Here is a 26,133-nt window from a genome sequence, read left to right on the forward strand (position 1 = left end):
CGCTTTGGTTCGCCACGGGAACGTGTTCTATGAGGTTGCCAGCGTGCTTTTTCACTCCGTACTGCTTCTGCTTTATTACCGATACAATAAACTCGAGCTTCTATTTAAAATTATCCACTTTTAATTATTCAAAAAAAATTTTCAATCAATCTCTATATTAGAAATAAAAATTTCTTCATCAATTTATCAAAAAAAAAAAATCCGACATCTATTTATAAAAATATAATAAATTTTCAAAATTTATATACTAAATTTAATCACGTGATTAAAATTATTTATATGCAATTAATTTATTTACGAGTCCGTAAACCAAAGTAGAATTTGGTTGTGAAAAAGCTGGAGGAGCGACCAGGATGAAGTCAGATAAGAGCCGGAGCTAGAGCTTGCAGTAGAGGTGGCAGCGGTACCAGCACCAACGCAAGCAGCGTAGACCGTAGTGGAAGTAGTGTAGCTCGGTGGTGGTGGTGAAGAAGACCCGTGGAGGAGAAGGAGGCGCAGAAAAGTGAGAACCTCGGGTCTTTTACGCGCGCGCTCGTCTCTCCTATCCGGCTCTGCGTCAGTAAGATCTCCCACGGGCTGGCGAAAGCACCGTGAGTCGAAAGCTCTGTCTCGAGAGTACGAAGCCGCTTTATTTATACTCTCAATTTTATTTTATTTTATCAAATCATAGACAATTTATTGTCCTGGTTTACGAGACACGGGTGTTGATTTTTGATTCGAGAGGCTGATTTGCCAGGACGAAGGTGGACCCCAGGTTAATCATGCCTCGGTCAAGGCTAGATCCGGGCGACAGCTTCGTCATTTGTGATTTGTAAAACTTCAATCCTTTTATTTTAATTAGCTATTAATTTACATTAAATTTAGTGAATTTTAAGTAGAGTCTTCTTCTGACTGGTCGTATATATAGATATAAATAAATATATATCGGGTGGGTTTGTGTACCAGCTAATTTTGGCAGGCCTAGAGAAAAACAAGTGGCAAGTGGCAAGTGGGCAGACATGCTGACCGAGAATGAAACCGTGTGCCGAGCTCGTGTGTCCAGATAACAATTTTTTTTTATATAAGATATAATGTATAGCAAAGAATCTAATGTCAGATATTTATAATTAATAAGGAAAGAGGGAACTGATAAGCGATAGGTTTTACTGTCAAATATTTGTGGACTTTGTTGGTGTGCTGAATCAGATCCGAATTTGACTAGATTTTTCGTACAATAGTGATCGGTGGTGGCGCGATGACGAGGTCACCCAAGAGGAAGAGGATGCCGATGATGACGATGGAGGGCACGTTGCCAAGGCGTGATCGCCCGGCGGTGAAAATGCCGCGTGTGCGGCTGTTCCTGTCACGTTTCCACTCGAGGTTGTCGACAGCCTCGTGAGTGCAGTCGGGTTTTCACTGAAGAAGAAAAGGGAGGATTCATTTCTTCGGAGGATGCCGGGCCGCGGCTCAAGGATTTCTGCCCGTCCTTGTCGGCGTCGGCATCACTATCACTCTAATAAAATTAATTATTATAATAATATCCACCCGATTTTTACAATTAATTGAACAAGTAGTTGAAGATATTTTGCCAAAAGTTGTTGTTAAGATCAGTGGTCGGTGTGTTAAGATATAGTGATCAAGGGTGACTGTGACGTGGTGTTAGTGACTCCATTTTAATTATCACAATAATAATGAGATCGTCTTCAGATATAATACAATTTAATTCAGATCACGGGTACTTTGAATTATTGTAGTCAAGACAATTAAACTCTTGTTGAATTCGCGACGTTTTGTCTAGATTTATTTAGACTTTATCAAGCTCTGAAGGCTCTGAAGAATACAATGGAAATATAACATACCATTATTTATAAAAAATTTTTTAAAAATTAAATTATTTTACAAATAAAATTTATTAATAATTATTTATAAAAAATTAAATTCTTCAAGAATTAAAGTAGATAAAAACCATGACTAACCTCAACTTGCTTAACTGTTAGTCACAAATAAAAATAATAATAATTGTTAATAATACAGTAAAAAAAAAAGAGAGTGAAAGAAACAAATTAACCACTCCAATAAAGAGTGGACGAAAAAAATAAACAAAAACGTAGAATAAATAATTCCACCGTCAAACATGGCCTCGGTGGCAGCCTGGCTGCCGTTTGCCCGCGCGGCGGCGATAGGATGGGTGCCGATAGCCACCCACCCACTACCACCGCCGCCGATCCCCAAAGACAGACGAAAAGCTGATGACGAGAAGCTCCTTATAAATGTCAGTGGTCGTCGTTTCGAGACGTGGCGCAACACCCTCGAGAAGTATCCCGACACTCTCCTCGGTTCGAACGAACGCGAGTTCTTCTATGACGAGGACAGCAAAGAGTACTTCTTCGACAGGGACCCGGATATATTTCGACATATATTAAACTATTACAGAACGGGAAAGCTCCACTACCCGAAGCACGAGTGTCTGACTAGCTATGACGAGGAGCTCGCGTTTTTCGGCATTCTCCCTGACGTTATTGGGGACTGTTGTTACGAGGACTACCGCGACCGCAAGCGCGAAAACGCTGAGAGGCTGATGGACGACAAGCTCAGCGAAAACGGGGAGCAGAACCTCCAGCAGCTGACGGACATCAGACAGAAAATGTGGCGGGCATTCGAGAACCCCCACATCTCCACCGCAGCTCTGGTCTTCTATTACGTCACTGGATTCTTTATTGCGGTGAGTGTCCTGGCGAACGTCGTGGAAACAGTCCCCTGCGGGTCGAGGCCTGGAAGAGCCGGAACTCTTTCTTGTGGAGAGAGGTACAAGATTGTATTCTTCTGCCTGGACACAGCCTGTGTCATGATCTTCACCGCGGAGTACCTTCTAAGGTTGTTCGCGGCACCTAGCAGGTGCAAGTTTGCGAGGTCAGTGATGTCGATTATCGACGTGGTGGCCATTCTGCCGTACTACATTGGCCTTGGTATCACCGACAACGATGACGTATCCGGTGCATTTGTTACTTTGCGAGTCTTCCGGGTCTTTCGGATCTTCAAGTTCTCTCGGCACTCCCAGGGGCTGAGGATTCTTGGGTACACGCTTAAGTCGTGCGCCTCTGAACTTGGGTTCCTTGTGTTCTCTCTTGCCATGGCCATCATTATTTTTGCCACCGTTATGTTTTATGCCGAGAAGAATGTCGAGGGCACCAATTTCACATCAATACCTGCTGCTTTCTGGTACACTATTGTCACTATGACCACGCTTGGGTAAGTTACAGTCGTTTTTTAGAGTTTTTTATGGGTTAACAGTTTTAAGTCTGAAATAATTAAAGACAAATATCGATATTGCTATTCTACTACGTCGTACACTGATAGAAGGATTTGTTTATAGGTAAAAATATTTAACAAATCATTTATTAGAGACCACTTTTTAGTATTAAACAAATAGTATTTAAAATGATTTGTTTGTATTTAAGAGCGGTTTATAGTTGATTTTCAAACGTGTTTTTCTCATGTATGTGATAAAATTTCGAAAAAAAACGCTTCGCTCTTCGATAGATAATTAAATTATCTATCGAAGAGCGAAGCGCTTTTTTGGAAAATTTTCATTTATTTATGCATAAAATGCGTTTTAAGATTCCATTTGTTGTACAAGTATGACAGAGATACTTTCGTTTGTCCAATAGAGGGCGAGAGAGAGGAAAAATGTAAACCCTTCTTAATAAATCTGATATTCATTTATTAAATATTAATAAATCTTTTTAAATATTAAGAAATATTTGTTAAGGACTAAAAAGTGGTCTTTAATAAATGATTTATTAAATATTAACAAATATTTTTAACTACAAACAAATCCTTCTATCAGTGTATTCGACAAAATTTGACATATTGACTTTTTTTGAAAAATAGAATCATAACAATATTATGCAAGTCATATTAAAAATTTAAAGGTCAAATAGTTTAATAACTATTTTTAAATAAATATTTTCATCCGTTGAATCCCATTTAATCAATGTTGAAAATAAACTGTTTTTACCGTCTGTTGTAAAATTTTCTAAATGTGAGATACGTCGTATTTGAATGGCAGTATCGATGTCAAATTGGAGAAAAAATTTATGGCTACCTCATTTCAAAGTATGGTGACTGAAATTTAATTGACTTTTTGAATTGTCAGATGGTTTACTTAAAGTAATAGAAAAGACAATACAATAATAAAATTTGTGAATTTTACATTGGAAAATTATGAATTATATAAATTTTTTTTTTTCCCCGGGTATGTTATTTTTGCTGATTCATTCTTGTAAATTAAATAGTTATTGTTTGTAAATATGACATAAAATGGCTGTGTGATTTTTTACATAATCATTTCTGTAATTTTTTTCCATGTTTGTTTTGAAATGGGAAAACTGCAAATTAAATATTCTCATACAAAAAAAAATTATTTCATCATAAAATTGTCCCTTAAAGTCATATTGATACCAATGTCTTAAAATTTTATACCTCACATTCGGAAAATTGTTCAACAGATAATCAAAACTATTCAATATTGAGATTGTTTCTAGATAAGATTTTACGGATTATAATATTTATTTAAAAAAAGTTATTTAACGATTTAATCTGTAAAATTTTAACTTGAGCTGAATGACATTATAAAGATTTTATTGCTCAAAAAAAGTTAAGTTGTCAAGTTTTGTAGATTACGACATCTAAGAGCGGGGGTATCGATATTTCAAAACAAATATGACTTTGAAATGAGTTCATTACAAAAATCTTTTAATTCTTTCAAAAATGTATGGAAAAAAAAAACTATGAACTGAATTCAGTAAACAGACATTAATACAACAAAGAAAAGTAATTTATAATAACTTTGATAGAAATTTTTACCAAAATAATACAAAATTTATATTGAATTAATAATTAGATAGTAATGTAAATAACCCAATATTACTATTGCAAAGAACAGTTACTTGCAAAAAAAAATTTATATATTATTATTTATTTATTTATTTATTCATTTTACGCCAAGCGACAATATACATTAAAGATATAAAAGATATAATATTAAATTTATTAGATGTATTGAATCAAATAATATTATTACATTATTACATGATGGTGAGGGGGACAGATAAAATAACAATTGAAAAACAAAAGTAAACTTGCAAGTGCTAGATGGGGAAATTGAAATTAGTTATTGTTAAATTTATTAAGTTACATTTATTTAATAGTATATTACACACCTAGGGAAGTAAAGTAAGAAATGTCTCAGATCACATGTAATTGTCGGCCGAGGCGAAGCCAAGACAATTTTGAACGTTTTTTAAATGATTTTCATATAGATAATTTATTTTTGCACAGCTGTAGATTTGTCATGTTTAAAACATCCATTATATTGTGAGAAACATCAAGGTTACGATAAAAGTAATTATTATATTGTTCCTAAACATTTAATATTGTAAATACTATTTAACTTGTTGTATAACATTCATTAAATCGATTTCTGCATAATTTTATAAATTGAAAATTCTTAAATAAATCTTACTTGTTTCATTTTGATAAATATTGAATATTAATTGTGTTTTATGGATCATGTAATATTCATACTCCGATACGGTGTAAATTTATTCTACTGTCACACCGGTATTACACCGGTTTAACACCGATATTACACCGGTTTAACACCGAATTTTTAACACCGCAAAAGAGCACCGCTACACCGGTGTTAATACACAGGTGTTACATAGCGGTGATAAAATGAGTCCATTTTAACACCGCTTTTTTTACAGTGTAAGTGCTCAACAATTCACTTATTTTTTAAGCTCTTCAAGCTCAAAAATATAATTTTTGTATAATTTTGAGCTCTCCGAGCTCAAATAAAACGCTGTTCGGTGCTTTTGAGCTCTTCGAGCTCAAAAGGCTAATGCAAGTTTTATAGAACACTATTTTTTGAATTTTCAATCCGCAATAACTTTTGAATGAATTAACCGATTTTCTCGCGGTTTACAGCATTCAACGCAGTTTTTTGAGTTCTTTGAAAAATCTTTAAGCGTAAACTGGTCAAACTAAAAATTTTATAGAAATTCTGAAAAAAAAATTTTTTTCGACAACGATATCTCACGAACAAATCAACCGATTTTGACCGAGTTGGTGGCAATCGACGTGGTTTTCTAAGGTTAAGAGCTGATTAGTTTTTGGAATTGATCGGTTAAGCCGTTTAAAAGATATTTCAAAAAAACGAATTTTTGAAAATTTTATTTTTGAGATTTCTCAAAATTGATCGACTCACATTTTGTAAATTAGTATCAGAATTATAGGGGCAAAGGAATTCTTCAGAACGCCGCTTATTTCGATCGAATCGGATGATCCATTCAAAAGTTATGAGAGATTTACACACACACACACACACACACACACACACACACACACACACGGTGACATCACCGCGGAAATAGTCAGGAAAGCTTCCTAGGACCTCAAAACGTCGAGATCTGATGAAAACTCGATTTTCGAAAAACGGGGTGAAAACAATAACTTCCCGATTTTTGAAAATTTTCAATTTTCTTAGCGGGAAGTTAAAAAAATTAAATGGTCGTTAAAAACGCGTTAATATTAATAGAATTTTTTTTCTGGACTCGGAATCGATCCAGAGGCCAGGAACAAATTAAGAAAGACCCTAGATAGGGACCACCCTACTAAACATAAAACAAGACATTACTATTCAGAATGGAAATTTTTTTTCACATATTACATATTACTTTTACATTAAGGGAAAGTAACAATTTTAATTAGTTAATACAGTGCAACCTTAATATAACGAAACTAAAGGGAAATAGAAATTATTCGTTGTATCGAGTTATTCGTAACAGTGAGGTTTGTTATATAGAGGTTAGATTAAACTTGATTCGTTATAACAAGGTAAGAAAATTTCCACTAATAAATAACAACTCATTTAAATTAAAACACAGAATTATTTATTTGAAAACATTTAAATCAGTTTCCGATCAAAATATAAATTATTATCAATGCGTATGCATAAAATATAAACATAGAATGTAAGCGTAGGAAATTAACAACATGATTAAGGAATAATGAAAGATTAATCTTCATTTTTTGTTTGTTTACTCGAAAAAAGTCATAAATTGTTATCTGCTTGCCAGTGTTAGTTATTATATCCAAAGATATCTTTTGTTGTAAAATCATTTTGATTTATTTTATTCTCTTCTTCCTCACCTTCTTCCGTTTCTTCATTAGCTACTGGCAATACAGATGCGACAATGTCAGCATCAATGAGTTCTCCACAGACAGCTATTACATCATCATCAAAGGTAACAATCTCTTCGAAGTCAGGCTCTTGAAAGTTAAATTCTTCTCTGATTGGATTTCATTATAGTGAGGTTGTTTGAAAAATATATTCGTAATGTAAAGGTATATTTTACATAGACTCTTATGGGCAGTTCTGAGGGATTTTGAAAAATTCATTAAATCGAGGAATTCGTTATATTGAGGGTTGTTATACATTAAGGTTATACTTTTTACACTTTGTAAAGAAAGAATAGTTTAGCTTTTTATGATTCGAATTGTGCGCATTTATTAAAGTACTTATGAATAATTTAAATTTTAATTTACAAAATATTATTTAAACAGAAATTTAAATTTAAAATCTCCTATTATTGTTTTCGTTAGAATATAAATAAAATTCTTTTATGTGCTTTTATTCTTTCATTACAATGTATATATTCGATGCATCGAGTAATTTAATGTGTCACATAAAATAAATAAGTACTTGATGTTCAGGACGACGCTCGAATCGTATAATACTTACGTTAGTTTTCTTTCGAGTACGACTAGAGCACTTTACTGTTTCAAAATGCTTTCTAAAATCTCGTTTTATAGCAATTTTATGTCGTCCTTCGAGGTTTATGTAAAAGAAAAATAACAATCTAATGATTGATCGCCAAGTCAATGTAAAAAAAAAATTTTCATCTAATTTTGTTGTAACGCTCACAATCTCTGACCCTGATTTCAGGTCAATTGGATTTTATAACAGGTAGAAATCAATGAAAAATGTTTCAATTTGTCGGGTATTTATAAAATTACGAGCTATTTTTAAAGCTTTTGACTGTCATCGGTATTTGAAATTATTTTTGCATCAGCCGTTGACAGATTGCTCTTCAATCTCTTTACCATGTGAAACAGTTTTTAATTACTTTTCAAATTTTATTTATTATCGATTTTATCTTACTCGGCATTTTAATTCAACTTTTAAATGGCTACATTTATTATAAACATCTTTATAGAATTAAATAAAAGTAAAAAATTAATCAAGGCGTCAATCCTTTTAATACAATAACAAAGAAGGTGTAAATTTAAAGATGCTGCACAGAAAAAAAAAATGTTCTTGAATCAAGTATATAATTTTGAAGAACTTAATCTTCTTGATTTGAGTAGAAAAATTCTTGAACTAAATAAAATTTTCTTGATTTTATTAAGGAAATTTTATTTGATTCAAGAATTTTTCATCTTGATTCAAGACAATTTCCCTCTTCAAAATTATTTTCTTGGTTCAAGAATTTTTCTCTCGAATCAAGTTAATTTTTTTTTTCAGTTTGGGGTTAGGGCAAAAGATAAATGTGGAGCAAATGAAACTTGACAGTAAACGCGATGAGGTCTTACGTCAAATAGAAGTTCAAATTTAATTTTCTAAACGATATAAACTCGAATTGTTGAGTAAGGTAAATTTTATTTTTTGTAAAACTAACAGTTGTGACAAAAATGTTTTTTTTTTGTCAATATGTTTTTGTTTCGGGCTTGTAGTAAAAGACCAGGAATAACTTAGTAGACATGTCTGTTAATTTCTCACCTTAACAACGGGCTTAGAATTTATAATTATGAATATTCAAATATAATTCTCCTCAATGGCCGTCACTGGCAAGGTAAAATATTAAAATAATATAAATCTTAATGAGGGTCGGAAGCAGTCACGTGTCTTTGTCTATTTTTTGTGAGATTGTAACATATTTTGCACATGAAAAACATTATTTTGAGCTTTACTGCACTGACAAATGATCAAAAAACAAATCTAATATTAATGCCTTTTTGAGCTTCATGTTTTATAAAGTTGGATCATAACTGATGCAAGAGGATAACATTACGGGCAGTTTTTATTTCAAGTAAAAGGTTCTAATTAGATAATTATTATTTTCAAATACATTCAGCCAGCAAAAATCTGTGGACTTACCATCAATTTAAATAAATTATAATTTTAAAAACTAAAAAAATACACTTTAACAATAAACCAAACTAGAAAATGAAACAAACATATTTTCGATGTTTTTCAATAAGAATAAAGTGTTCTTACGGAAAAAAATGTATTAAAATATGTAATCAAACATAAGTTCCTTTTCTTTGAAAATATACATATGGCAATAGTTTACATGTTTGTCTGTATGTTTTCCAACATTTTGGATACATTAGTTGATAAACGGAAAAAAGTTATTCAAATTATGTATCGGGGTGACACTACTTTCAGCTCATTAAAATTTAAATTAAATATAACAAATTAAATTTTTTAAAATGATTTTTTTGTTTCGATAATTTTTCTCTTTAATCAAGTTAATTTTTTTTTTTTTTTCAGTGTGTCACATCCAAATTAATAATAACAATAGCAAATAATTAATGCAGGAAATAATCACCCCTCGACTGTTAGAATTACCGAGGGACGGTCACTCTTCCTTCAAACTTTAATCGCAGGATCAACAGGTGCTAGGGTGTGTTCCTTCTAGTGGTTGTCTAGTCGTGTCTTCTCAATCTCTTCACCCCCTTCTTCTCTTTCGACGCCAAAATCCTCTAAAATATTTTTAAAATCTCCGTGTATAAAATTTATCCCACAAACCGTAAAAATAAACCTAAAATAAAGTTTTGTAAAACATTCACGTAATTCCTATTATTCACACAACAACAGAGACATAAATTTAAGCGTCGATTTGCCAGACCCAACCCCGACCGAAGCTCCAACCATCCCCGCTTTACATCAACATTCTGCTTACTAGATCTTCTTACACAAAGTATAAAGCACTCTACTAAATTCCGATGAACATCCACTTTGGAAAATTTATAAATCTGCGTGTTCGACCTCTAATCTTGTTATTATTTCAACATTTATTTATATTTATTTCCAGTATTATCGCAGTTTCTATACAATTTATTTTTATTTATGTTTATGCTAGTCATATTTTTATAATAATAATAATAATAATAATAATAATAATAATAATAATAATAATAATAATAATAATAATAATAATAATAATAATAATAATAATAATAATAATAATAATAATAATAATAATAATAATATAAACATAAACAATAATAATGATACTATAATACCTCCCGACTGGAATATAAACATTATAAACCCAACAGGCATTTCCGGTGTCTACTAGCGCATAATACATACACTTTATAACCAGTTCTTGTATTATTATGTTTTACCTAAGCAGCACAACCCTTTTTGCATATATTATGTTATGCATTTATTAAAATGTATGGATATATAAACATTAGACTGTCATTTTCCAGGATTTTTTTCCATACTTACGATTTTGCTATTCAAAGTAACTCAGTAAACAGAAACACTATTTTTGCGTCCCAGTCTCTGATAAGAATTTTAAAATGCGTCTGTCTCAGAGCTTCAAGTTTTTTGACATTAGAGGTTTATATTCTCGCTGGATATAAAAAACTAAACATTACTTTCTACTTTTACATACACTGAAAAAAATATTAACTTGGTTCAAGAGAAAAATTCTTGAACTAAGAATATAATTTTGAAGAGGGTAATTGTCTTAAATCAAGACGAAAAATTCTTGAATCAAGTAAAATTTCCTTAAGAGCATGTAATAAAGTCTGTTGTCGGTAATTCAGTTTGGAGTAGTGATAGCAAATGCCAATTGAATATATCGGATTGTTTATTTGAAACACATAAAATGCACTGAAGATTATCAGGCTGACTGTCAATACTCCCAACACTGTTCAAAAAAATTAAACTATAGTTTATTTACTGTAGTAAATGAAATTTTTTGTTGATAATTAGTTTTCTATTCAAACCTAGTTGCATTTTAATAATTCTGTCTTATAAGTAATCTAAACTACAGTAAAGATTAACCAAAAAATTAAATCAATCTCAAAGATTATATTGGTTGTAAGTTTATGAGTAATTTCTTTATAGTAAAGTTTATTTACTTGAATATATGATGGGCCCGGAGATAAGGCAGTTTTACGCGTGAACTCTACCCATTTATTTATCATTTTGTTATTTTTTTTCAATGATTAAATTTAAAAATAGAAGAATCAATTTACGAAGGACTATTATTAACATACTCCTGCCAAGTTTAATGATTTTTTGTTCAAAAATTACTAGGTCAAAAAGTGTCTCAGTATTTTGTCCAAAATTTGAATATTCTCTGTCCTACATGTTCTTAAATCAAACATTTTTCCATTAAAATCAAGAATATCAAGTTCTTCACAATTACATACTTGATTCAAGAACATTTTTTTTTTCTGTGTAGTTTCAGAAAAAAATACCGAGAAAGAAAATTCCTGTAGGATAGGCCAATAGAAAAAATTAGTTAGAATTTGTAATTAATAACGATTAAATATTTTCGTAATTAAAATTTGAATCCAAATTTGAAATAATTACTAAATTGTTAATTAATTTCCAGTAGAATACCTTTATATATTTCATAGCTTACAGTTGATGTAATTTTGTAATATTTATTTGTTTAGAGCAAGTAATTTCGTTATGACTAGCTTTTAATTTACGAATAATATCCTGATAATATCTTTGAAATAGTTTTATTTAGTGAATATAATTGAAGATAAAGATCCGATAAAAATTGTAGGCATTATGTTGAAAATATATTCTCTTAAAATTATACCATGATAACAAACGTGTAGATTTCCATAGAAGCTTCCAAAAAAAATTATTTATTCAAAGCTTAACATCATGCCTTCCAGAGTGTTTTCATTTGCACGTCTGCAGTAGTATACGTTCGATATCGACTTTTCAGTGTGTCGGTGCGCATAAGGCTCACTACTTATTCACAGTGTATCAATAACCATTAATGATTCTTGTATATATCTTTACTTTCATTCAATATACGAACAGTGTTTGTAGCGATTTTAACAATAACAACTTCTATCGGCTCAAATTTTCTACTCCATTTTTGATTTTCTAAATCACTTGACTGATGTTTTCGTTTCTCTGATTGATGCTTGTTTAGTTATTTATCTTGGAGCTAAATTATCAGATTATCAATTGGTTTAATAGCGATCAACACTCCAGGAGGTAAGGAGGGTTAGTCATGAGTCATGACGAAGAATCGATCTCACCAACTGCTTTAGCGCGCTAATATGATTATCCCTAAAAATCAAAGAGAATTAAGTCTTTTTCTATTAATTGTAATTAAGGTTATAAAATATTTAATTTGAAAATTTTTCATTCACAAGAAAATTAACAATTGTAATTTATTAAATGATCCATTTCCTTTTAAATTACCAATTTAATTTGTTCTAATTACTAAGCTTTAAAAAAATTCATTTATTAAGATTTTTAATAATTAATTTTGTAAAAAATGCATTAATAAAAATTTTTAAAATTAATTATTCGAAAAATTAATAATAGGAAAAACTTAAATAATTTTTCAGAAATTAAAAAATTCAATAAATATTTTTACAAAATTAATTATCAAAAAATTTTAATTAGCGCATTTTTTAAAGCTTTAATAAGCATTTTATTTTCAAATTTTAAGACAACCTATTTTGTGCTTTAATGTTTTATAAAAATTCATTAAATTTCATAAACTTCTAAGAACTACATCAAATTTTTTATTGCAGCCCAATCAGTAAAAAAATTTTCTAATATAACCAGATATAGATAGATAGATAGATAGATAAAAAATTTATTTGGCTCTGGAACCTAAGCTCCCTCAAAGCCATCAATATTTTAATTACATTGGTTTACATAGGTTACAAGATTACTTAACTAATTAAAGGTTTACAATTAGATTTAATTTCAAATGTTATAAATTCCAAATAGATTATTTAATACAAACAAATAACTTAATTTAAAGTCATAATAATTCTACAAGAAAAAATATTTAAATACGATCCAAAATAAAGATTGCAATTGTTAATTGTCATGTTCAAAAAAGTGATTGAAGCAAGCATTTTTAAATTCAACCAAATTATCTACAGCCACAGTCTCAGCTGGCAGTGCATTCCAGATACGTATGCCATGAATTAAGAATGAATTATCATACATGACACAATTAGCCTGTGGTATACGAAGATAGTCTTGTCGGACATCACCTCTACGCAGTGCTACAGGCAAAAAGTCTAGTTTTGAGCCGAATAGCTGCCGATAATTTAGTCGAATTTCCTTATAAAACAGACAAGCAATGAAATAGTCTCTTCTCGCTGCAAGCTTTAGCCAACCTAACTTTTTGAAATATGGAGTAACATGTTCATATTTTGGTACTTTATAGATAAATCTAACACATGAATTCAATTTACGCTGCATCTTTAATAATAATTTGTTTGACATATTCGTATACGCCGCACAACAATAATCAAAGAGAGGAATTATTAAAGTAGATACTACACTGATAGAAGGATTTATTTGTATTAAAAAATATTTGTTAATAGTTAACAAATCATTTATTAGAGACCACTTTTTAGTATTAAAAAAATATTTCTTAGCATTTAAAATGATTTATTTGTATTTAATAAATCTTTTTAAATACTAAGAAATATTTGGTAAGGACTAAAAAGCGGTCTCTAATAAATGATTTATTAAATATTAACAAATATTTTTAACTATAAACAAATCCTTCTATCAGTGTAGCTTAATATGTAAACTTTCACTAAATATTTCATTGTTTATTTTTAGTTGTGCTAGAATACTCATAGCGCGATTGCACAAATTTGTTACTTGATTCTCCCATGAGAGAGTACTATCTATAGTCACCCCAAGGTATTTTACAGTGCTACTATAAGGAATAGAACACCCCTCCACAAAGATTGTGTCGGCTAGTCTGCACTCATCACTACTAATTTTTGCTCTACTTCCACAAATAATTGCTTTCGTCTTCGAAGGATTCAGATATAGTCATATAAACCTATGTATCTTTTGTTGACCAAATGTGATGTTGAAAATTTCCGATAGAGAGCGCAAGATCGCTAAATTGTCTCCTAACAAGAGAGTTTAGTTCTAAAATAAAAATCATTCCTTTTTTGACTCTTCTAAAGATACATAGGGTTTTTTTTTTTTTATCTTTCTTTTTCCCTAAATAAAATAGTCCACCTTCTAGTCAAACTACTTAATTATATTATAATATAAATAAATGTATTATCTAGTGGGTTATGTTGCACAAACGGGAACCAAAGTTAATTATAAATATTGCATACAATGTACAATAAAATTGTAACGTGTCAATTATAAATATCAAATAAAGATTTTTAAACTAATTAAACTAACTCTTCTAAAGAGCTTATCTGTCATTGATTTTAAGTTTAATCAACTAATACTATAGCAATTTTTTTTAACGTACAATGTCAATTAATGTACACAGTTGTAAAAAAATATTATAATTAACAATTTGTTAATTTTCATGTATAGCCTGATATGACGAGATCAAGCCATATATAAAAATTGGCTGTATCAGAAAATTTTTTCACAGGATTAATTTCATAGAAAAAAAAATTACATCAATGAAAGCACATAGTAGATAGTAATTAAATATTAAGTATCGAGTGAATTATATAAACGTTTGTAATATGATGTTAGTGGTTGATGTGTGTATTGGTTGTTTGGTTCATCACACCTTACGTGTTAATTCAATGTCTGTCTAACTGTTTATACAGAGTTTCCCAGAAGTAACGGACGCCATTGTAGCATCTGATAAACAAAATAATTCTGAGACGAAAAGTCCTTAGCAATTTTTTAATCAGACGGATAGATAATTAATTATTAATAAAAATAACGTCCTTTCATGCGTTAGAGAGAGAGAGAGCGCTAGTGTCAATTCAAGTGCGTTCCAACGAAGACGCTTGTACGTGTAAATGTGTAAGTAAATATGTGTGACTACGTTAGCTATAGAAACTAGTTAGTCATACAGTTAGTTGTGTCTTTGTTTGGCACATACTTTACTGGACACTGGCGCTCTCTCTCTAACAAATAAAGAGACGTTATTTTTAATTAATAATTAATTATCTATGCGGTTAATTGAAAAACGGCTAAGGACTTTTCGTCTCAGAATTATTTTTTTCATCAGATGCTACAATGGCGTCTGTGACTTTTGGGACACCCTGTATATATGTTTATGTTGTATACACTTGTGTCATGTCGAAATGTGAGGTATAGACTTATCTGCCGGGGTGTGCTGACGTGCTTACTCGACAGGTGTACACGCCGGTAATGCTTATACTGGTGACCTATAAGGAAGGCTACGGCATTGCGGTCACTGGGCTAGTCACATACCCCAGCTCGTAATAACTAAACCTTCTACTCTTCTCTCTTCTCTTTTATATCTTCTCTCTTTAAACGTAGTATAAGTAAGTCTTTACTCGGTTTACTCGCAGCTTTACTCATCCACTCTGCCCATCTGGCTTGCCATCCTCTTAGCTAAGAAACGCCTTTTTTTAAAACTAAACTTTATTTTATTTTTTAAACTATGTATATGCAGATTACACATTTTATATTACCGCGACTCTTACATTATACTTATACCCGTGTCATTTAAAATGTCTATTTTTTATTTTTATATCGTCACATTCATATCATTGAGATATTTTTTGTCTAGTTATTTTTGTAAAAGTATTTTTGTTAATTACTCACTTCTATTTACTATTATTTAAAAAATACTTTGACTGTTTTCAAAGCGGCTCAAGGTAATAATTTACCGATAGTTAATGTTTTTTTCAAAAATATATTTTTTAATTTATTTTATTTTGTTTAATATTTATTCAATTAATTAACAGTTTATTTTTAAAACAAACGTAATGGACTATAAAAATTTATCAGTATTTTTTATTCGTATTTTTAAATATTGTAATAACATAAAATTACTGTAGTTGTAATAAAAAAATAAACTACGAGATATAATATAAGTAAATATTTGAACAGCAATATTTATATCACATCTCTGATATAACTATATTTACACACTTACACCTATAAATTCAATTAAAAATTATGCTTTTATTTTTCCGTAGAGTTAAGAATTAAAAATTCAATAGAAGGTTATTTAAATATTTATTTTTACGTCGTTAAAAAACTCTAATAATTTTTTTTTATCTAAGAGCTTTTGAATAATAAAAAAAAAATAACTTTTTTTGCTTTCTAAATTATTTATTTATTTTCACTGGTTAAATTTATCGGTTTAAATATTTATAAATATATACATATATAACGTAGTTAATGTTTACTTTCTGCAGTGTTACGAAATTGCGATAAAAAAAAATATAAATAGTATAAGTGTGGCTTTTAAATGAAAACAAACTGCGGGATAGAAAATTTTTTGATACTACCGCTAGGAATGTTCTAATCTGAAATTTTTTTTGATACATTGGTCGTAAATTTTATACTTTTAAGGAACCTATGAATGCAAATAATATAAATTTAAAAAAATTGCATTTTTCCGATGATTTAACGAAAATCCATGCTAGTAAACTTTTTCATATTTCTTTATAATGATAGAATATGCATTGTCACCTGAATTCAGCGACATGTAAATTTGTAGCTGCCTTAATCCGACAGTGCCGATTCCAGGAATTTATCATTGTGACCTTTTCGATCGCGCTTTTTATGAAATACAAAAAGAAAGAAAAAATTCTAGTCTATACCGGAAAGTCAGCGATGTAAAAAAGGTTTGATGCTTGTTTATAGCGATTTTATTTATGTTATTCATGGTTGTAATTGCATTGGTTATTACAGTGACTGTGAGAAATGAATAAGACGGATATTTAAGATGTGAAATATAAGGTATAGTCTCTTGGTATACACAATATGTATACAGTAGACTGCTTCAAGATATAAATTATTGCAACTATTTTTCATTGTCTGCTCTTGGAATTCCGAAATCTTTCTGTCTACTCTGGACGTGTTCTACTGTTTTCCCGTTTCATACTCTATTTTTCAAACTTTTTGTGCTTTCATTTTTATTTGTCATCCCTCCGTTTCTTTTTAAAACAACTCTATTTTCTCCCTTTCATTTTTTTTATGTATTTATACAAGATGACTTCACAAAAAACAAAAATAAATAAAAAAAATAAGGTACACTCTAAAAAGATTATGGCATTTTCTACTCACCAGCTTGCTTATTCTTTAAGTAAGATTAACGATCCATTTAAGTTTCAATTTTTCACCAACACTTTCATTTCATTTTTGTTACCTTTAATTTCTATGATTGAATTTTTTTTTGTTAATTTTTTTTCAGTCAAATAGCAATAAGTATTATTTTTTTCGTTTGTTCGATTTTTTACACCAAACCACCATCAGTGTGCAGTAAAATATCGAATGTCGACATTAATTATCTCTCTGCATTAATATGTATCACTTTGTTATTCATTATTAATAATTTGATTTTAATTTTAATGGTGCAGAGAAGTTCGTATGATATTGCGCTTTCCCAGTTATTTTATCAATTAAATTATTTTATAGAACATTTTATTTAAAATTCGGCTGTATAAAACCGAATTCAAAATCACGACCTAATTGTTCTCAAATTAATTTTAAATTTCAATTACAATTCTTAGCTTTTAGAAATGTTTTTCAATATTTCTGAAAGATTGGGTGGGTGACCACTATAACCAAGCGGGTTCTTTTGAAATGTAAAATTTTTAAAAGTATTCAAAAACACGCAGTAAGCTTAATGTTTGAATTTTTTTTCTGTAGAAAAATTAATTTATAGGGGAGGGTGAAGCACAGCGGCCCACTTAAGCTTGTTATTTCTTTTTATGGTTTCGAACCATTAAATTTGTTTATTTTCCGTTTATTTCGAATAAATCAATCTAAATTTTGCAGAAAATCGAAAAAACACATTTTTTTTCTAGGGCATGACTGCCTACATTTTCTACCCAATGACGGCCCACTTCCCAAAAAAAGCATATAAAAAAAATTTTTTTTTTACTGAAGTCATTACTATCAAAATCTGGAGATTCTCCTCCGAAAAGAAGTCGTCGAGGGAAAACCAAGATTTTTATGAGTCTTAAGTATCACTAAGAACTCAAAGAAAAAAAAGATCAAAATGAAGCAAAAAAAAGACCTCAGTTTAACAAAAAAAAAAAAAAAAAAAATCAAATAAAATCAAACCCAAAAAATTTGAAAAAAATGCTTAAAATATAAAAATGATGATATCCATTGTCTTTATTGCAATGAACTTTACTCAGAATCCACAGATTCATGGCAAATTTTCTAACTTCATTTTAGAGAATCTTCCATTTGTACGAAAATACAATCAGTTCGAAATTTATTATCACTTTAATAAACCATTTAATATTTAATAGAGGTATAATATTTTGGTTAGGATCCTTCAAATAATTTATAAGCGAACTATAACTATAACTGCGTCAAAATTAAAAAAAAATCACCCTCTAAAAAATAAGGAGTTAGACCAACTGCTAATTAGACCGTCAATATCAAATTATTTCCATGTGATTTCTTAATTATCGAAAATTTAGATTTCATGTTTTATTCAAAATTTATTTTTTTTTAACGTTTTTAAAAAATTATTATAAATTTTATTATAAAGCTGTTGATTAGTTTTGAATAAATATTAATTAATAATATAATTAATTCCTTTTATTGCACTTAAAGATTTTAAATCTACCTACAAGAAAAAGTACAGAGATGGTATTCGGAAAATAATTGGTTACATTAGTTTACGTTAATTGAAATCACATGTTGAGTCTCTAATTCAAAATTAGAAATATGAATAGCGTAGAGTAAGACATCCTTAAAGGAACTTAAATAAGAGTTAATAATACAATTAACTTACTGCTTTGATTTAAAAAAACTGTGTTTTCAATTTTTTACCAGTCATGAAATTCGATTTTTTGTTAAATTTTTCAGTTCGATTAAATTTTTTCCTCATTCATTTTACCTGAGATAAATACAATTGACCTGAAAAGGCTTAAAAAAATTAATTCTTTAAATTTCTCACAATTCGAGAAGAAAAAAAAATTTTTTTCGTTACAATTTTTTTTTTGAGTGGTTCATTATGCCCCACATCACATATCGGCTCAAAATATCATAAAAACATTATAGAGGTCATAACTTGACGGAAAATGAAAAAAATAAATTTTTACCTAATTTTTGAGGTGGGCCGTTGTGCCCCGGGTGAGCCGCTGTGCCCCACCCTACCCTACACTATTTTTATAGAACGTTGCGTTAAAAAGCTTAATCGTTGAAATTAAATTTTTTTTTTTAATTTTTAAATGAAAAAAATTAATTTTTGTAATACTTAATTTTACACACAATGTTATTGCAGCTGCACTTTTATGTTACGCACTTCGAAAAACTAATAATCGATCGAATATAATTCAATTTACGGAGACAGTAGACCATTATGTTCCGAACATTCTTATTTACTCTCTAAAAATAATCTATTTCTTATAACGTATTATTGTATCTTTCACATTATTTTTTTTATATAATTCAATAGTGTAAGGGTAATCCTATTATTGCAACAAGTGAACAAGCTTCTGAGTTTATTGTTCCAAACGCTCGGTAAGATCTTGGGAAAATTCCAATTATCTACGTATAGTCAGATTAATTAAAATTTCAAAGGAAAGATAATAATATTTTTAATTAAAAAATATATCATGCAAGCTCGAGAGATTTGGATTTATGAAAATTAATTCACTAAAAAAATTTTACACAATGGTTTTAAGCATGACAATTATTTTTTGTATATTCATAAAATTTAAAAAATTTTTCACTAATTAATTAATAAGAAGAAACTTTTGCTTATAATTATGAGTATGAATATCTACTGAGTCTTAAATATTGGACTTTCAAACTTATCCTACAAGTGTAGTCAGTGACATGTGTGTGAAATAAGTAACACTTTATGAGTGTAGTTACATATTCACTTGAACATATTCAAGTCACATGAGTAAACAAATAATTTTATCCATATTCTACCACACGTGTAGCAAATTTATTTTACTTATAAAACCTCCATTTCTCAACTTCACCACTTGAATCATAATGATAATAATAATAATAATTCATTTTTTTATGGTTCATACTATTTATATTTTTCTACCGTAAAGACCCAGCGGATTTATCTCCGTATTTTTTTTTTTTCTAAGCAAGATATATTCATTATAAAAATGCGCCAAGAAACTGCTCGTTGTGAACTTTCACATTTAAGACGATTTTAAATCAAGGCACTCTAATTTAAACCGATTTAATTTTTGTTTTAATTTAAGTAGCCTTGTGTGCCGTTTTCGCAATACATATTCGTTAATAAATTTCATATAAAATTTTTATAGGTCAAAAAAATCCAGTCATTACATGATTTGTATACATTTTTTTCCCCTGTGGGCGTAAAGCGGCAACTTTAGAACCGCTGCGCTAAACGAAGTTGCCGCTTTCCGCCTTCCTCGGGGAAAAAAATAGTATACACTTTTCGGCTTCGCCTCGGCCAACAATTGCATGTGATCTGAGACCTTTCTTACTTTACTTCCCTAGGAGTGTAATATACTATTTTTAGGGAATAATTATTTTTTCTATACACTTTTCTCAAAAAATTCGAGTACTGCAAAATGATTTTATTGAGGATGCGCCATAATTTTTGATTCTTGTCGTCATTTCAAGTTTATGAGAATGATTGGTCACTATAAAGGATTAATAAAATTATTTAAAATTTTGTATCTCGCATTGTGTGAATATAAAACTTATACTTGTTAAAATTAAATTAAAGCTTCGCAGTACGAATAATCAAATATTAAAATCAACGTATTACCATATTATATTGAGGATAAATAATTTATACGAGTTAATTCAAAAAGTTGAATAAATAATTACATAAACGTGAACTATTAAAATTATCAAGTTTGGTTCATTAAGATTTTATACAACAATTAAATTATTAATTATAAACTAAGAATCTGTAGCCACTGTGTAATTTCCGAGAATTACGAAATATGAATAAAAAAACTTTTGGCTTATTGATTTTTCAATATTTTTAATCACAATTTATATAGATAGGGATTTTGGAAATATATTTTAAAATAATTTAATAGAAAATGTACGGACGCAAACTTATAGAACCAAAAAACTATTCAAAAGTCCTCCAAAAACTTAACATAAAAAATTGACTATCGCTCAATAAACTGAAAATATTCAGAAGTATTGAAAAAAGTTTTAGTTTCTTTATTTCTAATACCTTTTATTTAGTTTCTGTAATCAGGGCAAGTTATAACGTTTTAGGTGATCCCAAATTTCACTATGATAATCCCTTATAAAATAAAAGGATACCGTTACAAAATTTGGACTTTTTTTAATTATTCAGATTATAAATTTAAATGATTAATAATTGACGTAAAGCTAAATTTACATTAACAAAACAAAGTTAATAAATAAACAAATCTTATCTAGCGCGAAATTCAAGTCTATAAAGAACTACTCCGAAAACATATCATAAATTAACTATCGTTAAAAAACTTTAAAAAGGCACAAATTCAAATCAAGATTTCTTTAATCATACTAAATTAATTAAATATCTAAATAAATCAATTTAATCATATGAACACGCCGGAGACAAAATTTTCATTATTCTCTTAACTATAGTATAACTACATAAATTAGCGAATATTACAAATAGTATCAAAATCGAGAAGTTGAACTATAAAAATTCACACATATCACTGATAAGCGTTGTATCTAAACACGAATGACATACTTAACTTCCCTTATATGTTTGTCTCTTTCTATTGAATTATGTTCATATGCATCATGAAATATTTCGTATAATAATAAGTTACACCTACAATTGTTATATCCAAAATATATGTACCTTATTTACTGGCGTGTATTATGTCATATATTATGCAGAGTTAGTATCATATGGTAACTTTTGAAAGTTTGATCAAAGTACCTAAATAATAATTCTAGCTAGCGAATCATAGCGAATGTATTTCTCAGTATTCACACATCATGCACACATAAAGCTAAACCATATTGCATCCAATTTTAAGTTTTATTAAAGTTTAAATTTGTGGACTATAAATGGAGTGACGTGGTCAAGGATTTTGAAAATAGCCTCAGGTGAAACGGAGTAAAACGAAAAAACCATTTTCTATATAGAAGACGGAAATGTTTGCGCGAAATAATTAATAACAAGAGTGTTCTATTTAAAAAACGTCATTTATCCGCTTGTATATTGGTATGAATTTATATAAAGTCGAAAATATCCGTCCTTATCCAGTTATACGTTCCTAAATTTCCTATCTACAATTTTGTTTCTCAGGTCATTATTTAATCACTGGGTATCATGTCCTTGAACGAGATATTTCAGTTATCAAAGCAGAGGGAATTTCAAGCGGTTTAATTCGGTATTTAACTGATCGGTATCGATATATCGTTATCGATGTATTCTCGTGTCAAGGGTTTACTAAAACGACAAAGCCATTGGAAATTAGTCAAATAGGCAAAGCAATAATGACAAGCCTCGTCGATTAATCATACCTTGATAGTGAGAGTGATATTATGGAAAATCAGACTTGCGATTACGTGATATAGCGATACTTACATTTATCCGATTATTTTATTCATATTTTTGCGTTGTTTTATGATTACTTATTACGATCAAGTCTTATGGCAGATTACATAAATTAAGTGAAAATTTTTTTATTGTTAATTACGGATTATTAATAAAAATTATAACTATTTTTTTTTTATTTTTAATTTAGGAATTAAAAGTGTTCAATTTTATGAGAAAAAAAAATTATTTCTTGTCAATTCATCGAAGAAATTAATGAAAAATGTAATTACAAAATAAATATTCCAACTAAAATGGAGTCTGCTTTATAAAATGGTGGATGCGCGCATACGTATTTGAATTTTATATTCCTTATTTCTCGTTCTCTTATTTCTGTAGGTTAAGTTTTTATAGTATCAAATTTAGTGAAAACCAAAGACATAAATAGGTAACAAATTTGTTCATTTATTTATGACTTAAATCTTAATATTCTTCCTCATCCCCAACAAGTATAATCCGGTTGGAAAGAGAGACGCTTAGAGGCGCAACAAATCCTTAAGGGATTGGCTGGCGGCCAGCTCTGCCTAAAAATATTTCTTTTGGATGACCTCTTGCTACTCTTTAGACAATTTACGCATCCCTCAAATTATCTTGTCCCTTCAATTTGGCAACATTATCTGATGCTCTGATTTCACTTGGAAGCCCTTTAATCTGGGTCATATTTTTCCTCCTTTCTCGTTATTATCTTTATCTCCATCTTCTCCATTATCTCTATCATAAATTACCACTATTTATTATACACAACAACACACTGCTACTAGTTTGTTGTAAAAGTGTATTAGTATATCACCATATCTATTTATTTTCGATAGGTGTTAGTGTGAAATCGTAATAGGTAATTTGTCACGGTATATCTGAACAACGATGACACACTATCTGGAAACAAATTCCTAATTATTGTGTCTATTGTGATAATCTGGCAAATCGATTCTCTAGTTATCGATTTGCTCCTCGTATTGTCGATCTAACAGCTTGGATTAAACCGATAGGATCATCACAAAAGCTTCTCTGTGCACTCACATCGAAGATAATTGATAGCTCATGAGGACAAACTGTATATGTGCGGTGCGATATCGTCTAATCGTTGGCATGTTTAATTTGTGCATTGACCTCAATTATAATTACAGCCTATTTATTATTATTATTAATTCAAAAAAATTTTTTTTTGTTTCTTATTCTTATTGTGATATTTTAAAAAAATTTCCCTCTCATTACAAGCTCAGGGTGATAGCGCGTGAATGTAGTTATTAAGTTTTTAATGATCTTTTGCATAAGTACATTTTTTTCGCATTTTGTTGAAAAAGTTTACACTTACTTTTAATGGATTTACTTTTATTTTTTCTTCCTCCAAAAAAAGCAAAGTTCCCAACAAAATAGACAAAAACTTTTTTCTCCCGTTAAACAATTGTTAAATATTTATTCACCCGGCGTCAGAGTAAATAAATCGATAGGAAATTTAATTATTTTAGTCCCCGCGTAATTAGATTTCTATTATAATCAGTAACGAGTAACGATTAATTAACATGGCTTAAATTAAATCTATAATTTACCGAAGCAATGAAATATTTAAATTGATTAAAACAAAAAAAATAAAAAAAAATTAATTAATGTGTGGACGTACTGCGGTATACGTGCAATGAATCGAACGACTAATTTAAAAGTAAATGAGTCTAATAATAGTGGTCGGAAAATATAAAAAATATCCTGTCAATTAATAATAAATGAGGTGTGTCGGGTGTTTGATAGAAAAACGAAACATTTTAGTATTTACCGTTCTCGTTAACTATCGATTTTCCGTCAACTCGACAGGGACAACCGGGTCGAGAAGAAAGAGGAGTTGGAGGTTGGAGGATGAGGCAGATGAGAATGAGTGTAGAAAGAAGAGAAGTAGTATAGGGGCTACTGGAAGAGAGTATAAGCTTGTCTTTTACAAAAACCGATAAAACATCCCCAAGACTCGGGACTACTCGGGCTACATTTTTTCTCAATCCGGCCTCTACTCCCGCAGCATCCTTCTCACTTCACCTAAAACTTTACTTGGTTAGCGAAGAATAAAAGACTCACTGTTGCCTCGTAATTTTTCAATCTGTCTTAATATTTTACAAAAATAATACCAAAATTAGCTCAAACTTTTATTTAACATGGAATTTTTTTTTTACTTTTTATTTATTTATTTATTTATTTTATTTATTTATTTATTTTATTTATTTATTTATTTTATTTATTTATTTATTTTATTTATTTATTTATTTATTTATTTTATTTATTTATTTACTTCTGGTAAAACATTCTATAGAGGTGCAAGAAGCACCTGTGCATAGACACCAGAAAAATATAATAAATTTATAAAAATTAATACATAATATTAAATTAACTAAGTAAGTAGTGTACAGAGTATATTAAGAATAATTTTACAAAATTTTTACATAAATACAATTTATCATGAATTAAAGTATTATTGATTATTTTTAACGGTGATAATTAATACCCGTTTCTGATGTGAATTATTGTCCGAATTATTTTATTTATTAACCTCGTTTGTTTTATATACTTCTGGGAGTATATATTTCCGCGGTGACATTGTTTTCAATAGACTATTATTTTTACAATTAAAATGTAATCTGCTGAAGTTTGTTTTATGGTCAGGTGATTTTATATTAAATATTGTCGAGGTTTTATTTATAATTTTATTCAACAACAGATTCCGACCATTTATTATATAAAATTAATCACCTATGGGTGCATACATTTCATTGATTCCCGTCGCACAAGATATAAATTATTAAAGTGTTGTGAATTAGAGATTTAAAAAATTCTGCAAAACATATTTGAAAAGTTTAGGATGAAAAATCTGGTTTTATTGCGTCCAAACGGATGAATAAACTGTGTGCAGGATTTTTTATTTTTCCATTCTTGGATTATTATTGGACAGTACTAGTGATTTTAATTAGTGAAACTTATAAAGATTCTAGAAATTTAAAGTAAAAATTGAAAATAAAAAAAAATAATTTTTATAAATTTTATTATTTAAAAAATCTATTTTTAGGAAAAATATAATTATTTAAAAGTACCCGAAAAATATAAAATTTTTTTTATTAAAATCCAATTTCTCAGACTTATAATACCGGTCGGCAAATCCAGATCTATAAAACCCAAGCTTCTTATTCTGTAAATATCCATAAATATATATATATATATATATATATATATATATATATATATATATATATATATATATATATATATATATATATATATATATATATATACATAAACCGACGAAGAATAAAATTTTTTTATGTGGAATTGTGTACGAGTTATCCCCGACTTTTGACATACAATTCTT

At 29.2% G+C, this 26,133-nt stretch overlaps 1 protein-coding gene across 4 annotated transcripts in view; it reads left to right on the plus strand.

Moving 5' to 3' along the window:
- Window positions 1-231: 231 nt before the first annotated feature.
- Window positions 232-26,133, plus strand: part of LOC123259908 (potassium voltage-gated channel protein Shal) — a 187,998-nt gene continuing 162,096 nt past the window's right edge. For 2 of the 4 annotated variants that reach the window (XM_044720720.1, XM_044720721.1), the window contains exon 1: window positions 232-3,228. In XM_044720720.1, coding sequence (XP_044576655.1) covers window positions 2,114-3,228 — 1,115 coding nt within the window. In that variant the 5' untranslated portion in view covers window positions 232-2,113. The remainder of the gene's footprint in view (window positions 3,229-26,133) is intronic. The other 2 variants (XM_044720718.1, XM_044720719.1) reach the window with 1 other exon arrangement.

Source organism: Cotesia glomerata, linkage group LG2 (assembly GCF_020080835.1).
Source record: "Cotesia glomerata isolate CgM1 linkage group LG2, MPM_Cglom_v2.3, whole genome shotgun sequence".
Lineage (NCBI taxonomy): Eukaryota > Metazoa > Arthropoda > Insecta > Hymenoptera > Braconidae > Cotesia > Cotesia glomerata.